The 17,281-nt window shown below is 44.9% G+C and overlaps 1 protein-coding gene across 8 annotated transcripts in view; it reads left to right on the forward strand.

The window, feature by feature from the left end:
* Positions 1 to 17,281, forward strand: part of SLC7A1 (solute carrier family 7 member 1) — a 1,877,700-nt gene that overhangs the window by 1,744,383 nt on the left and 116,036 nt on the right. For all 8 annotated transcript variants that reach the window (XM_044073262.1, XM_044073257.1, XM_044073255.1 and 5 more), the window contains 2 exons: positions 57 to 223; positions 339 to 447. In XM_044073262.1, coding sequence (XP_043929197.1) covers positions 57 to 223; positions 339 to 447 — 276 coding nt within the window. The remainder of the gene's footprint in view (positions 1 to 56; positions 224 to 338; positions 448 to 17,281) is intronic.

Consider the following 17,281-nt stretch of genomic DNA (forward strand, 5'->3'; position numbering starts at 1 on the left):
CGCTGAACAGTTACATTGGTTCTGATAACACTGTCAATTCCTTTCTTCTGCTGCAGGACTTGTTATCTCCGTGCTGTGCTTAGTGACCGTACTTGGAAAAGATGCTTTGATTAACGGAAATGTGTGGGTCATCGTTTCTGTTATAGTGCTCTTTCTTGGTATTGCCATCGTTGTTATTGTGATCTACCGTCAACCACAAAGTAAAACCAAGCTGAGTTTCAAGGTAACTAGTGCAGATATAACACATATGTGCATTACAGTGTATTTCTTAGATTACAGAGCCATGCTTTGTTCCTGTTGATTGCCCACAATTTTTAGTACTTTCATTCTCCTTTCAGGTGCCTTTCTTGCCTGTTCTGCCAGTGATCAGCATTTTTGTAAATGTGTACCTTATGATGCAGCTGGGGGTAGGCACTTGGATACGGTTTTCTATATGGATGGTGATAGGTAAGTGATGTTATACTTGAAAATGTGGCAGCTGTTTCATTAGGGTAATCAGTTTTCTGTGTTGCAGATGAAATTTTATTCACACAAGCTCTGCATTAGTTAAACTGCTGAAGTAAGTATTTATCTGTTATAATTTATTATTTGTTTATTTTGGAAATAATTACCTTAATTAATGAAATAAGTCTAAATGTAAAGCGGCGCAGAAATCAGATTTGGAAGATTTATAGCCTTTCAACGAGAGTAGTGTAGATCCAAGTAAAAGGAAAATGTCAAGTTTATACAAATCATAATTTATTTTTATTTATTTTTATTTTGCATTTGTTTACTGGGATAGTATGACTGGGCATCAAAAACCCATTTTCAGTGGAGGCCTATGGAGAAAAGCTCCATACAAATATAGTGCAGTTCTATGCAAATCGTACAAACATAAAATATTACAAAACATCACAAGGTACAGAACAGAACTTTAAAAATCACAAAGCATAAATGGTTGTTGTTGTGTCTTTCGGCTTTTCCCGGTTAGGGGTCGCCGCAGCAGAACTCCGGTCAGCTAATGATTGGTAGTTGATTTTTACATGCCGAGTTACCAGCCCTGACGCACAACCTTCAACAAAGGTACGCCCATTCACACATGTCTCCATGCAGAAGACGCTCTAGCTGAGAATCGAACCGGACAGCGTCTTACTGTGAGGCGACAACGCTACCGCAGCACCACCATTAGGGAGAGTGTTACACTAAACAACATTCTAAGGACAGAAATAAAGTTTGAAAAAGGTAATTGTCAAACTATAGGTGTGATTTATTTGGCGCTGTGTAAAACCTGCCCTAGTTTTTATGTCGGTAAGACAGAAAAGCATTTAAAGGACAGGATTTATGAGCACACTTACCAAATACTTAATAAAAATCTAAACAATGCTTTATGTAAACATTCCACAAACTGCTCTGGTTTTTTAGGTTTTGAATTTGCCATCTTAGAGAAGGTTTTAAAGAACCCCAGAGGGGGTAATTATAGAAGTTACATAGAAGAGAGGGAGCTAAGATGGCAAATTATGTTAAAAGCAAGTCAAGTCCCTGGGCTGAATGAAGTTATTTCTATTAAGCCCTTGTTATACAAAAAAGTGGAGTTAATGAAATAATGTTACACAAAAATATGTACACACACATTCATATAAAATGTCTAAGATATATTTATCTTTTTTTATAGTTATATTATTTCTTAGGACTTTACACTTTGAATATATTTTGAATTAATATATTTTGAATGCATATTTATGAATTTTATATGTTAATAAGATGAGTCACCAGGCTTTAATGATTTAATGATGTAATTCACTATTTAAGGGGAAATTTTGGAGGGAAAAAGTTAGATTCTGATGAAATCCCTACTTGAGAGGGAAGAAAGCGCTCAATCATCTGTTTTTAAGGATGTTACAATAAAGAAAATACAGTAACAGTGCTTTGTTTCGAGTGTTTTGTGGACTAGTAGCACTGGTTGGCTTCTTTTTTACTTATAATTGTAAAAATGTAAAAGAAAAAAAGAATTATAATTACTACAGTATGTACTAATATAACATTTAAGATAAAAAAAATTGCATACAATGTTGTATTAAGGCCCTAATTATAAGGTCCATTAAAGTATTAAGTAGGAAAGAGAAGCTGGACTGGAAAGAAATGAAAGACTGAGTGTGAGTAAGATAAAAATCTCAGGATGTAGATGTAGGATCTCAGGATATAGGGTGATGGTATATACTTTAAGAGATGAAGAAAGACAGAGGTCAGGATGGTGAAATAAAACAGAGGTTAAAACATGGTAGAAATAAAAATACTGTGGAAAATAATATGGAGAATTTAGAAGATACTGCTATTCAGGGAAAGATATGAGTGGTCGACCTGGAAATTAAAGAAAAACAGATGGGTTTTGAAATAATATAATGGTGTTGGTGGATGGTGTTTAGCCTGGAGCAAGATAGGGAGATAATAGGTAATGTAAGAGGTAAGAATAAGGTTAACTGATGTTGAGATGTGAAAAATACAAAGATGGTGCAGTTCAGAGAGAGGCATGAGTATTTCTCCTTGAAGGTAGAAGGGAAAGATGAGTCTTTTAAGGGTAAAACTGTATATAGATCACATGACACTACTCACCAGGCTAAACAAGGAGAAGGTTACTGTCAGCTGCCTGTCAGGTGCCAGGATCCACCTCATAACCCACGCACTCAGGTTACTCCACAACAAGTACAAATATGACTCTGTCATTGTCCATGTTGCTGTGAACGACCTGAGACAAACCTCCCTGGACTACATGAAAAGAGACATGGAAGAGCTCTCTGATCTTGTAGCCCAGGCAGGTATGACCCTAGTCCTGAGTAGCATCCTGCCATTGCCCAGAATGATACCGCAGTAGAAGGACAAAATGATTGACTTCAACAATTGGCTAAGCTTCTGGTGTTATTCTAAGGGGATCCAGTATCTGTCTGCCTGGGACGACATGGTCGACAGACCACGATGCTTTGCCAGAGATGGCCTGCACCTGTCGCCCTTGGGATTCTGGACACTGGCTAAGGGTCTTGCTGTCCCTGTAGTGCCTTTTTTAGGCAAAGTTCAAATGACAAATTCACCACCGTAACAGGAACTGGCAAGCAAAAACTGAGGGTAATGCTACTCAATGCTAGAAGTCTAAATCTCAAAATGCACTCACTCGAGGCACTCCTTAAAATGGAGAACATCGATATCTGTGCAGTGAATGAGACCTGGTTCAAGGCTCTAGAGAGCACCCCTGCATTACCAGGCTATAACTCATACCACACTTTTTGGCCATCTAACCTGGATGAAAACACCAAAGGTGGAGGTGTGTCCATATTCATTAAGGATATCCACACCTCCAGGCTAGTTGTGCAGCATAATGCATCCGAGGTTATCTAAGTGCAACTAACTCTGGGCAAAACTGCAATCCAAATTGTAGCTTGCTACAGATCCCCCATCATGCCCCAGGATTCCCATTCCTCTTTTCTTGATATACTGGAAAATATTAGGGTTCAACCATACACCCTAATAATGGGCGATTTCAACTACCCCACCATTAACTGGGAAAACTACTAGTGTACCAACTCCTTCGCTCAACGTTTTCTGGAATTCATAAATTTCAATGCCCTGGATCAACTTATCCACACCCCCACCAGGGGCAACAATATCCTAGACCTAGTCATTACCAACATGAGTGACCGGTGTTCCACATCTGAAGTAATCTCCTCATTGGTCAGATCTGACCATAAGCAAATCACCCTAGATATCCACATCCCGCCCCCACCCACCATTATGGAAACCACAATAAAAAATTTCTCCAAAGCCAACTTCATGCTTAAGACAGAAGTGGCGAACTTTATGACACCCATGCAGATGGACAATACAGTTACGACTGCTGAATCCTACACAAATACACTCTATAAGCATTTACACGAGTGCATGGATCGTGCTATCCCAAACAGAACTAAGACGCTATCCTCCAAAAAAAGGAAGCCAATCTGGTGGTCCCCTGCCATAAACAAACTCTACAACAGAAGGAAGAAACTCTTGCAAAAGAGATTAAAATCCCATGAGTGGAGGAGCTCCCTGGTCAACCTCAGTAAGAAGCTGAGATCCCTTATAAGATCCTCCAAAGCTAGCTATGGAAACAAAATCACCACTGATTCTAAGGGCAACCACAAAGCATTCTATAGCTATGTCAAGAATCTCAATGGCAATACCCAGATCTGCTCTGAGTTACAGCACAACGGCACAAAAATTACTGAACCAACTGATATTGCTTTTCATCCTGGCAAATAGGTTCAGTGCTAACTTTACCCCACCTTTCACCCCCTAAAGGGCCCATATCTATACAGGAAGAATGCAGAGTCCCTGTAATGACATCTGTGCAGGTAAAAGCTGCACTCTCTAAAACCAAAAACACAGCATCCATGAGACTGGACAACATCCCAGGCTGCATTTTACACGAACTTCAGAACGAACTGGCTCCCCACCTAAGCACCATGTTCAGTCATAGTCTCAAGTCAGGCTTTGTGCCCACTGAATGGTGCACAGCAACAGTTATCCCACTCCACAAAGGGGGAGCCACCACTGATCCTGGGAACTACCACCCTATTAGCCTGACGAGCCTGGTCTGCAAGGCCATGGAACGTATCATCATGGAACTCATAAACAAAGACATTGGTAACCTCCAAACTCTGGGCCCCACCCAGTTCGGTTTTGTGAAAGGCAGATCATGCCTTCTGAACCTGATCGACTTCTTTGAGGCAGTCACCAAAGCCGTAGACGTGGGTAAGGTGGTTCACACAGCCTATCTTGACCTTGCCAAGGCTTTCGACACCATCCCCCATTCTGGAATTATAGCTAAACTCACTAAACTAGGTATAAATCCCTACGTCACAAGATGGGTTGCCAACTGGCTCACTGACAGAACCCACACTGTAAAAGTTGCAGACTCCAAATCTGACTTCAAACCATTGACAAGTGGAGTACCACGGGGTTCAGTCCTGGGACCTCTCCTGTTTGGTATCTACTTCTCTGAAGTACAGGATAACACAGAAGGCCTCTGGCTACCGAAGTTAGCAGATGACGGCAAACTAGGAGCCATAGTCATGTCCCCAAATGATGTGGACATCCTACAGAAGGCCTCACTGAGACAGATGCCTGGTGTCAGAGGCATGGCCTGAAATTCAATGCCAAAAAGGGCATTGTCATCCCCTTTGGTTAAAAACTCTGTTCCCATGAACTACCACATAAACGGCAGTCTACTATTTGAAATTACAACCTGTAGACGCACTAAATAAAAAGGCTCCTTGTAATTTTCTGCTTTAGGCCCATGAGGGCAATAATCAAGCATCGCATATAATCCAGTACCAGTCTCTCATTCTTAAGCATGTAGAGAACAGAGTATCTGATGTATCTGATGAAATGCATATGGGTATTACTTTGGCTAGTCAGACAGGTACTAAAGTTCTCAAGAGCATCGTCAAATGTGGCTTTGACACCATTTATGGCTTTTTCAAAAGAGTAGCCACAGTCACTGTTATATGCAGACATGCCTAGCTTAGAATGCAGCCATTACTGGAGGATGTGACTAGATTGCTGTTAAATTTGTGTCTGGAGGAAGAGCCAGTGTTTGGACTCCCTCTTCAAAGATATTCAGAAGTCTGTTGAACTTTCCTTTCTATGCTAACAAATATTGCACCCCCTTAGAATGACATCGCAAACTAAGCCAATTATTAGACTCAGTCATCTTCTGTTTGTATTGTGGCATCATCCTTGGACAAGGTAAAATGCTGCTCAGTGCTAGGCTCATACCAGCCTGGAACACATTCTGAGAGCTCCATGATGTCTCTCTTCATATAGTCTGGGGAGGTAGTTCTCTGGTCATTTACACCTACACGGAATATGACTAAGTCATACTAGTACTTGTGGTCCAGTGACTTGAATGCGTATGTAATGTGGCAGATCCTGACCCTTCATAAGTAACTGACCATGACTTTCTCCTTACTCAGCCTGGTGAGAGGGACATCAGTTTGTCTCACAATGGAGTCACCAATAACCAGAATGTTGGATTGTGTGGTGGCTCACCTTATGGGCTTAGAAGTAGAGACTCCATGAGATGCATCTATATGTGTTGATGTGGGTGTTGTTTTGAAATAGTACATGCAGGGCTGCTGAGGTTATTTGTTATATGTACTTCATCGAAGAAATATTTGGGGTTTAGGATGTTACATTTAAATACCTCAGCATATGTGGATCTGTCTGTATGCTCTGAACTGTGTGCAATGGGTGCAGCATGTGTACTACTGACAACTTGATTAACATTAGGAATGCTTTAATGTGAGAGCTTTGCCTCCAGTGGTACTGTGTAAATACATCTCTCATATACCATATCAGTTTGTTTGAGAATTAGCTGGTTGTCAGTAAACATGAGACAATTTCTACATTGCCTCAGGATGCCCATATCCACCAACCCTGTAACAGAGATAGTGGGAAAGTTAATATCCATGGCAACAGGCCCTTTCTTATTGATTAGAATATAAAATAATGTCAGGAATAGCTGTTTGGTTTGCAACTCTGGGGGCAGTGCTTGCCACTAGAGACCAGTTCTGTGTGCAACTAAGTATTGGTGAAACTTCAAGGGTGCTTTTACAAGAAAAATGTCAACTCAAGGTGTCTTTGTCTATACAGGGCACTGCCAAACACTTGAGGGGAAAGTGATAGATAGGCATTGTTGGTTTATGGATAAAGTATTAGGAGAGATGTTCTGAGGTTAGACAGCAGCTAATCAAGCAGTACGTACTGAAGACAAAGAATTAGATTTGTCAAGAGTGAGGAAAAGAGGAAATTTGTCTGATTGGCTGCTACTAGTACTGGTTTCACCACAGCTTGATGCTGCTGGTGTACAATCCAACTTTGCTTCTTCTCTTACCAGAAGCAAAACAGTAGCACCAGTCCCAAGATGAGAATCGGGCCACATGCTGTCTGGTGATCAACAGTCTTGTCCCAGATGATGCAACGGTCTGTAGGCTTTTTGTAGCCTTTTCCTGGTAGATGCCTTGAACAACAGCCAGACCAGTCAGGAAGGTCCAACACAGACACTCACTGCCTAATCAGAAACAGTCAGGAATCAATGCACTCTGCTTCTTCTCTCACCAAGAGCAAAAATACAAGCACAAATTCCAAGCTGGTATATATAAAGCAGTCATCAGGCTTTCTGGTGATCAGCAGTCTCTAGGAAATAATGTCCCTATGCTCCTCCTCTCAGCAGGAGCAAAAAATAAGCACTTTTTCCAAGGTGACTGCTGAGAGGCAGAATGTGGGCTCTCCAGTAATTGGTGGTCTTTGACTAGATGTTGCAGATTTTGAAGGTAAGATGGAAAAATTGGTTAATATGCTAAGAGTTGCAATGCACACTAATTTAGATATGAAAGAAGGGATAACTTAAGCATCTGATGGTTTCCTTTTCATTCTTCCTCACTGATGGGGGTTACAGATCCGAATCAGCCGCATTTTTAAGACTTGAGAATCTTGAGCTCCTCCTCTACCCACAATGCTCTATACCATCCCCTATTCTTCAGATCTCATTTCTCACCATTGCGACAGGACATGGATTTCATATTCAAAAGCTTTAGACAAAGTTTGTGGGTTTTTTATTTTTGTTATTGCTGCTCGTCTAATAATTATAATCTTAGCTAACCTTTGTCTTTTTTCCTCCCTCTAAATATTTGGTAGTTTTTTTTGCAGGCGTTAGGGCTAGTTTATTCCCCTCTTATTCTGTTTCTGTCTTGTGGCTTTGTCTTGCTCTGTATAGTTTACATAACTATATTTCTCTAGTTATTAAAAAAAAAAAAGTTTATAGTGAATTGTCAGTTAGAGTGGACACTGTTACTTGTGTTTTTTTTTTTCTGGTAAGCTTACATCCTTTCAAAATGTCAGAAAAATCTACCCAATTTAAACGGTGCACTTCTTGTGGGAATAAAATTCCAAATTCAAATGCCCACAAGAACCATATCTGTTGTCTGGGGCCAGACCATCTTGAGGCCCAGTGTTTTATTTGTGCTGCCTTTAATACTCATGCCCTTTCTGATCTGCGCAATAAACTAATTCTAAAAGAGTTGCTTCCTGCATCATTTCCTTCTTCATCTGGGGCTCAAACCTTCTCCAAAGCACACAGCTCCAAGAAAGTTAAAAAGCAAGTTTTAACCGTGTCCCCAGGAGCATCTGTACAGGCTATGGAGAAACTCCAATGAACTTTGGAATCTGAAGAGTGTTGCCTCCTGATCAGATCCATTGACTCCCTTGGATCCGACGGAGGTTATCCAAATATGTGGTTTTCCTCTTTTGACTGCCAGGTTGGAGCCTAGGCCCACAGATCCAACAGTTGTGAGCAGATCTCTGTACTACGTGGTAAAGCCTGTTTCACCTACCCTGTCCCCCAAATTGCTTCAGACTCTGACTGTAGGAATTAAGTTTTCTACCCCTCAGAGGACCTTCTCTAGGCACTAGCAAGTATGGAAGAAAACTTGGTTCTGGAAATTTCATGGGCCTTTTCAGGACCTACATGGGAACACTTCCTACAGAGGTCGAGGAGCAGGTTTCAATAGTAGGCGCCACCCCATAGGCAGAGGAGGTCCGCAGAACTAGAGCTTCAGATATTCCTTTTCTGACAGGTCCTATCAGCGCCCCTGAAGAGCTGCCTGACTGTCCATCTCTAGAGGGGGTCATGTTTCCCTGCACCTAAATGCCTGGACAAACATTACAAACAACACTTGGGTGCTAAACATAATATCCAGAGGTTATTACATTCCTTTTTCCCTTCCACTTTCAGGACCCTGGAGGAAACTCCCCAATGTTCCACCCAGTCACAGGAGGTGCGCAACTCAAGAAATCCAAAAGCTTCTACTAAAAAGAGTTATCCAGGATGTCCAAACCAAACAGTTAGAATTTGGAACTTACTCCCGCTTCTTTTTGGTGCCAAAGTAGACAGGGGACCTAAGACCAGTTCTGGATCTTAGCAATCTGAATCTCTATATAAAGAAGTCAAAGTTACGAGTGGTCACGGTTCCGTCCATCCTGCCTCTTCTGTGCGAGGACGATTCACGTGCTCTGTAGATCTCCAGCATGTGTAATATCACATCTGAAGTAGGAACTTCATTTGTCAGCAACCTTTGGGATACGGATCCGATCTCGGATCCGAGCCGGCAACTTTTACCACAACATAGATCCGAGCTCCTAGCTCCTCCCTTTACCCATAATCCCCTACCAACCCTAACTGACCTCAGATCTAGTTTGCCGCGCTTCAAGCCAACAAGCTGGATTTTGAGCTCCTGGCATTCGGAAGGTTTTTTGTGAGAAAAATGCTCTTGCCCCCCTCGGGAGCTCGACCCCTTTTTTTGCCCCAATTGCTCCTTCTCCGTCCCGCTTCCCGGGTTCGGAGCACTCGGAGCCGAGCCACATCGGATCCGGGGGTGTGTCGGAGCCGACAGTACTAGTTACTTCAGCTCCGACTGGTCCCTCGAGTTTGTCGGATCCGACCTCTCGGAGCCGTGGGCGGAGCTTCGGATCCGAGGGACTTTGTGTGACTTCGGCTCCATCCCGGTCGGAGCACACGGGTCCTTTGGATCCGAGGGTCTCAGCCCCGGATCCTGTCCCCGCTTCAGATCCGAGTGGGAGCCGACTCTCGGAGCCTATTGAGAGTAGCTCCCCCTCGGCTTTCGCGGTGGTGGAAAGTGCACTGTTGAGTGTATCCGGACCCCCGGTCCTGGCTTCGGCTCCTCCCTGCACTCCCTCTCAGCTGGTCCGGGCTCCCATCACCCGGCCTTCGGGACAACCTGCTTCAACGTCTCTGGGTGTTCCTGCGGAACGTGATATTGCTGGTGAGTCTTCTTCGGACAGCCCCCCTGAAGAGGTCCCTCACAAAGCCAAGTGTAAGAGGAGGCACATGGACTCCCCTGAGTCCCTTACCGAAGATACGGACTTAGATGAAGGGGAAGGCTCCCCAAGGTCACCCCCCGAGGATGTCTCCTTTGGCGACATCATGGAGATGCTCAAGATTAGGGGGGGGGTGGTCTGCCCCCAAGGCTTCCTCCGATGAGTCCGTATTCCTAGAGGCGTTCGAAGCAGGACCATGTACCTCTTGGGTATCCCCTCCCCCCGATCCCCTGGTGGACCTTATTGCCACCAGGGCTTGGAAGGAGCCAGACACTGTGGAGCCTATCCCCAAGCGCCTGGACAGGATCCTGAGTCCCCCTGCTGAGAGAACCCACTGGAGCAGAGGTCCCCCTGTGGATGCCATGTTGGTGGCGGCGGCCACCAAGAGATAGCTGGCTCAGGAGAGCTCTGCGGTCCACCCTCCGAGTAAGGACTCTCGAGCGATGGACCGCCTGGGGAAGCGGGTCTTTAGTTCAGCAACCTTCTCCATGAAAGCGCTGAACTATATGGCACACGTCATCCGGATGCAGAGGGATCTAATAAAAGAATACGCTGCATCCCCCCCAGAGTCCATGTTGGAAGGAGACAACCATCTGTACTCCTCCCGAATGTCTACTCTATGCTCAGTTTCTAATACCTCTATGCGGCTCTTGTCACACGCCACTGAAGGAGCCGCTAGAGCCGGCGGAGCCGGACTGGTAATCAGGCGTCAGGCCTGGCTCTGACACTGTGACTTCTCGGAACCCTTTAAGGCGTCATTCGCGAATGCCCCCTTTGATGGTTCTGCACTTTTTGGCAAAACCGTTCGCGACACCTTAGACCAGAGCGAGAAAGACGGGAAGACGTTGTCTGCCGTCGGTGTCCGCTTCTCTGCTCCCCAGAGGTCCTTTTCTAAGAACCAAAAGGGTCAGAAGAAGATGTGGTTCCAAAAATCGCATCAGTCCCAGTCTGCTCCGGCCAACCAGTCGTCTCGTGGCAGAGGAGGACAGGGAGGACGCCGCCCAAGAGGCAGAGGGGGTCCCAGAAACTTTGGGTCCAGAGAACCCTTCTCTGAGAGGCCCACACAGAACCCCTGAGGGGTTGCCCGGCTGCTCCACTCTGGAGGCAGTCGGGGGGCGTCTTTCGAAGCACCTAGCAATGTGGGAGTCCATAACAACAGATCGCTGGGTGCTTCGCATCATATCCAGAGGTTACCAAATTCCCGTTATTGTAACCCCCAAAATCAGAAGCTTCCCCGATGTACCACCCAATCAGAGGGAGGCAGCTGCTACAGAAATTCAGCAGCTTTTACAAAAAAGAGCCATCCTACCCGTCCCCCCAGATCAGTTCGGATCGGGGTTTTACTCCAGGTTCTTTCTGGTGCCAAAAAAGACGGGGGACTTGAGACCCATTCTCGATCTCTCTCTCCTGAACTTGGCAGTACCCAAAGAAAAGTTCCGAATGGTCACCTTACAATCTATTCTCCCTATTACGGGAGAACGATTGGATGTGCTCGATAGACCTCAAGGATGCGTACTACCACATTCTAGTGGACAGACGCTCCAGGAGGTTCCTCCGCTTCCGGCTGGGAGCCAGTCATTTCCAGTTCAGGGCCCTTCCCTTCGGTCTCACCTCAGCCCCCAGGGTGTTCACCAAAGTCTTGGCGGTCATAGCGGCCCACCTGAGGCTTCAGGGAATTCAGGTCTTTCCGTACCTGGACGACTGGCTCCTCATCGCCCCAACAAGGCATCTGCTCTGTTCAGGCAGGGATTACTTCCTCGACCTTGCTCCACGTCTAGGGTTAACTATCAACATGACCAAATCTTCTCTAGTCCCCTCACAGGTGATAGATTTTATAGGGGCCAGATTGGATTCCAGGATAATGCTTGCCTTCTTAACTCCTGATCGGCTTCTGAACCTGAGGTTGCATGCCAAGGCCATTCTCATTCTTTCTGCTCCACCTGCGAAATTGATCCTGAGGGCTCTAGGGTCCATGGCGGCAGCTATTCCTGTACTACCCCTAGCCCGCCTAAATATGAGGGTACTGCAATGGACCCTCCAAGTACAATGGTCCCTGTCTTGCAACTCCCTGTCTCATCCTATTCCCCTAAGCAGGGCTTGCAGAACGTCGCTCATGTGGTGGCTCCGGTCCCCGAGTCTCCACATGGGACGACCATTTTCGATGCCTTCCCCCGTCGCCACAGTGACCACGGATGCCTCTCGCCTGGGGTGGGGGGGCACTATTCAGGCAGAACGGTCCAAGGCACATGGAACGACACAGAGACCTCCTTGCATATCAATGTCCTAGAGATGAGGGTGGTGCTTTTGACGTTGCAGGCACTTCACAGCCTTCTACCGATTGGGACAATTGCAGTACAGACGGACAACATGTCAGTTGTCTGGTACATCAACAAACAGGGGGGAATCAGGTCTTATCCCCTTTGTCGCGAGGCCATGAGAGTGTGGGAATGGGCGATTTCCACCAACCGCTTTCTTATTGCAACGCACATTCCGGGACGGTCCAACATTCTAGCAGACAGGCTCAGTCGTTCGATTCTGACTCCGTACGAATGGTCTCTCAATCCCCTAATAGCGAAACAAATATTTGCCCAATGGGGGCAACCCTGTTGCAGTCTTTTTGCCTCTCCTTCAAATACCAAATGCAACAGTTACTTCGCTCTAATTCCCCCTCAAGGGGAGTCCCCGAGAGACTCTCTAGTACATGCTTGGCCTCCTGATCTCCTTTACGCTTATCCTCCGTTGCCCATGATGCTGAAACTCCTACAGAAAGCCAGTCGGCTGGGGAGCAAAATGATCCTCATTGCCCCATTCTGGCCTTGTCAAACATTTTACGGGAAGTACCTGTGGTCTCACCTAATTCATCCACCATGGATTCTGGATCCACTCCAGGATCTCATTACCCACCCTCTGGGTCTCCAGGCCCCCAACCTGGTCAACCTCAAGCTGACGGCTTGGTTGCTCCAGTTCCACTCCTGATTAGGACTCACGGAATCTCCACACCAGTCAAAGCCATCCTAGTAGCAGCACATAAACCTTCTACCAGAAGAGTCTACCGAAGCAAGTGGAAACGTTTCTCAATCTGGGCGGAACACCATCACTTGGATCCTTTCACGGCGCCTCTCACGTCGGTTTTGTAGTTCTTAACTACCCTTTTTCATCAAGGGGCTAGCTGCTCTACAGTCAAGGTACAACTGGCAGCGATTTCGCATTATCATGTAGGGCATGAATCAGGCCCTCTGATGACTGCTAAGCTTTGTAAAGTGTTCCTCAAGGGTACTTTCCTTCTCAGACCTCCAGTCAGGGAGGTAGTACCCCCATGGGATTTGTCCTTGTTTCTCCAAGCCTTGACTAGCCCCCCTTTCGAGCCGGCGGCCACGGTTGATCTTAAATATCTCTCTTGGAAAACGGCCTTTTTAGTGGCCATTACTTCAGCTAAAAGGGTTTCTGAACTTCAGGCTCTATGTGTTAAGCCGCCTTATTTATCCTTCCATCCAGATAGAGTTTACCTCAGGATCAATCCGTCCTTTCTGCCTAAGGTGTCTTCAGAAGCTAATATTAATCAATCCATTAATCTTCCCATGTTCTTTCCCCATTACCAGAACAAAGGAGAATATAAACTGCATTCCTTGGATGTGCACAGACAATTACGTTTTTATACTCATCGAACTGCTGGTCATAGGCAATCTGACCAGTTGTTTGTCTCCTTTGCCAAAACAAGTTTAGGCAAGTCAATTTCTAAAGTTACACTATCACGGTGGATAGCTAATTGTATCCTCTTAGCATACCAGAGTTCGGGAAGGCCTGCACCTCAAGGGGTTCGAGCTCATTCTACTAGGGCCGTTGCTGCTTCAGCGGCTTTTAAATCTAGGGTTCCCTTAGATGATATTTGTTCCGCAGCCACTTGGGCCTCATCTCATACCTTTATCAGCCATTACAAACTGGATGTTGTCTCCAGAGGTAGGGCGTCCTTTGGCTCTGCAGTGCTCCGAAATGTTCTTCCATAAAGGCCACCCAGGATTCAGGTAGCTGGGGACTCTGTCCCAAAGGTTGCTGACAAATGAAGTTCCTACTTCAGATTTAGAAGTTATGTACTCACCATAATGTTCCATCTGAGTAGGTATCTTCATTTGTCTGCAACCATCCCCCCCTCCTTCCCCCTGACCTTTAGAATCTGTCTTGGATTAGCCCCTTCCGGGGCACCTTTACATTGCTTATATCGGGCAAACTTGATTTGAGGTCAGTTAGGGTTGGCAGGGGATTATGGGTAAAGGGAGGAGCTAGGAGCTCAGATCTATGCTGTGGTAAAAGTTGCCGGCTCGGATCCGAGATCGGATCCGTATCCCAAAGGTTGCAGACAAATGAAGATACCTACTAAGATGGAACGTTATGGTGAGTACATAACTTCTAAATCAAAATAGAGAAGTGCTACAGGAGATGCCTGCACTTTCGGCTGAGGGCCATTTGCTACCAATTCAAAGTACTGCCCTTTGGGCTCACCATAGCCCCCCAGGTGTTCACCAAATGTATGGCAGTCATAGCAGCTCACCTGAAGCTCAAAGGATTCCAAGTTTTTCCCTATCTCGACAATTGGCTCCTCACTGCCCCAACAAGGCATCAACTTTTGCAAGCCAGAGATTACTTGACTGAGATCTCCAGTTTCCTAGGCATCACAATAAATCTTGCAAAATCCAAGCTGACTCCTGTACAATATCTAGAATTCATAGGAACTCAACTTAATACGACAATTTAGAGTGGCTTCACTACCTCTTCATTGCATCACATCTCTAAGAAGTCAAGTGGGGAACTTACTATCTCGTCAGTCCCCACCAGCAAAACTAGTGTTGCAAGCTCTTGGATCACTATCAGCTGCCATTATTGTAGCTCCTCTAGTAAGATTCTTTGTGCGAATTCTGCAGTGGACCTTAGTGGAGCAATGGTCTAGTCCAGTGGTTTTCAACCTTTTTACAATTGGGGACCAGTGAAAATAGGAGAATTATTTTGAGGATTGCTAAGCATGCAATAATGCCCAACAGGGTGTATGTTATTGTGAAAATAACGCCTGGCCAGGCAAGCTCTGAGGTCCAAAGCTGCAGGTGGAGGGCATTTACACTCCTGGAAGGGTGTTATTTCCACAATAACACACAGCTTGGAGGACATTATTGCACTTAGAAAATGGGCTGTCTGTAAAATAGTTGTATTTTACTTTATTTTTATGGCTATATTTTTTTTGTATATTTTTGATGTAAAATAGCTCCTCCACCTAACATTTCATCCTAGCTGTAGTATATGTTCATGGTGTTGAAGGAAACATTTTACTTCCAAAATATAATGCTTTAAAAAATAACTAGGCATTTACTTTATTTTTTGGTGCCTTACTCATAGAACGTTTGGTTCATTGGCAGCCATTGGAGATTGAAGTTAATAAATAATGACAAACATTTGAGTTTCAGATTTTTATTTTCTTTAGAAAATTCATGGTAGAAAATTCATGCTAACAGAAATCCTTTACTTAAACAAGTTTGTAATTTTATGAGTGATATTTAAAATCTGTTCCTGTTTTTTAGCCTTTGTTCCCCCTTTATTTTAAGCTTTATCCAGATTTCTTCAGCTGAAAGGTCCAGAGATATGCAAACCTCTTTATTGTTCCTGCCAGTAATCATCTCACTTAGTCTCTCGCATGCACACCTGTACTTCAAAAAAATGCATGCTAATAGAAACCCTGTTATTCTAGCAACTTTCTGAGTTTGTAAGAGCGATATTTAAAATCCGTCCTTGTTTTTGGTCCTTTGTTCCCCCAGCTATTTTTGCTCTGTCTAGATTTCTTGTGCTAAGAAGTTGAGAGGTATGGAAACCTTGTAACTGATGCTGCTGCTGCCACGGGATCGCTCTTACTCTTCACTCTGTCTGTCTCTGACACACGCGTGTGCACACGTGCAGACACACACACACACACACACACACACACACACACACACACACACACTGCTTAGCGAGTGTAAAATAGCTCAGTCAGTACCTCCCTCTCTGTCTTACTCTCATACAGGGATACACACACAGATATAAACACACATGCATGCGTGCTTTTTTATTTTAATTTTTTCTTCCTTTTTATTTTACACTCACTAAACAGCTAAAGCACTGCTTAATAAGCTTAAAATAACTCTTTCAAGGACCTGCAGAAAATTTCTGCCAGACCGGTGGTTAAAAAACAGTGGTCTGTTCTATACCAGCCTCTCTCCCCCATCAGGCTCACTCCAGTTTGCAAACGTCATATTCGATGGTGGATGAATACAGTCAGGCAATCTGTTTTTGGGCAGGCCATTGTCTGTTCCCCCTCCAGTAGCCAGAGTGACCACGGACGCCTCCCAATTGGGATGGGGGCATTACAAGGGAAGGATGGTCCAAGGCAAGCTGCATAAGTGTCTTCAAGATGAGACCAGTCCACCTAACGTTGTAAGCCTTTCAGGACATGCTCCCTTTGGGGACTGTTGCTACCCATACAGACAGCATGTCAGTAGTCTGGTACATCAGCAAACAAGGAGGAACCCGTTCCTACCCATTGTGCAGAGAGGTCATGAGGGTCTGGAAATGGGTGATCTCTTTAGACCGCTTTCTAATTGCAATGCACATAACAGGGAAGACCAACATGCTAGCAGACATATTCACCAGGTCCATTCTGATTCCTCATGAGTGGTCCTTCAACCAGTAAGTAGCAAACATGATACTCAGCCATTCTGGTGAAACCTGCTGTGATCTTTTTGCCTCTCCCTTCAACAGCAAGTGCAGCAGGTACTTCTCTGTGATGCTTCCCTCTGGGGGAGTTATCAAGAGATGCTCTGTTTCACAATTGGCCTCCAGGTCTCCTTTATGCCTTCCATCCTCTCCCATTGATCCCCAAGATTCTGCAGAAAGCAAACAGGCTAAAGAGCTCAGTCATCCTCATTGCTTCCTTCTGGTTTTGACAGGTATGGTTCCCCTTCCTATGGTCTCACTTGAAACATCCTCCATGGATACTGGAGCCCACTCAGGACCTCCCCTCCCATCCGACAGAGTTTCGTTATCCCAGTCTCCGTACCTTCAAGTTGACCGCATGGTTTCTCCAATTCCAGTACGATGGTCCATGCTTGCTTCCCCAGTGAGTGACATCATCTTGGCTTCTCATAAGCCTTCCACTAAGAGAGTCTACAAGAGCAAATGGAAATGTTTCTATATTTGAGCCTCTAAAGAGAACATTGATCCTTTTTCAGCACCTACTTCTGCAATCCTCCTCTTCCTCAGTACTCCTTTTAAAGAATGGGCTGTTTTCATTACTATTAAATTTCAGCTAGCAGCATTATCCAGTTTCCATGCTAGAGACAAATCCTCTTTTCTGTCAGCG

The sequence above is a fragment of the Protopterus annectens genome, chromosome 5.part1 (assembly GCF_019279795.1).
Source record: "Protopterus annectens isolate FY-2018-M chromosome 5.part1, PAN1.0, whole genome shotgun sequence".
Lineage (NCBI taxonomy): Eukaryota > Metazoa > Chordata > Ceratodontiformes > Protopteridae > Protopterus > Protopterus annectens.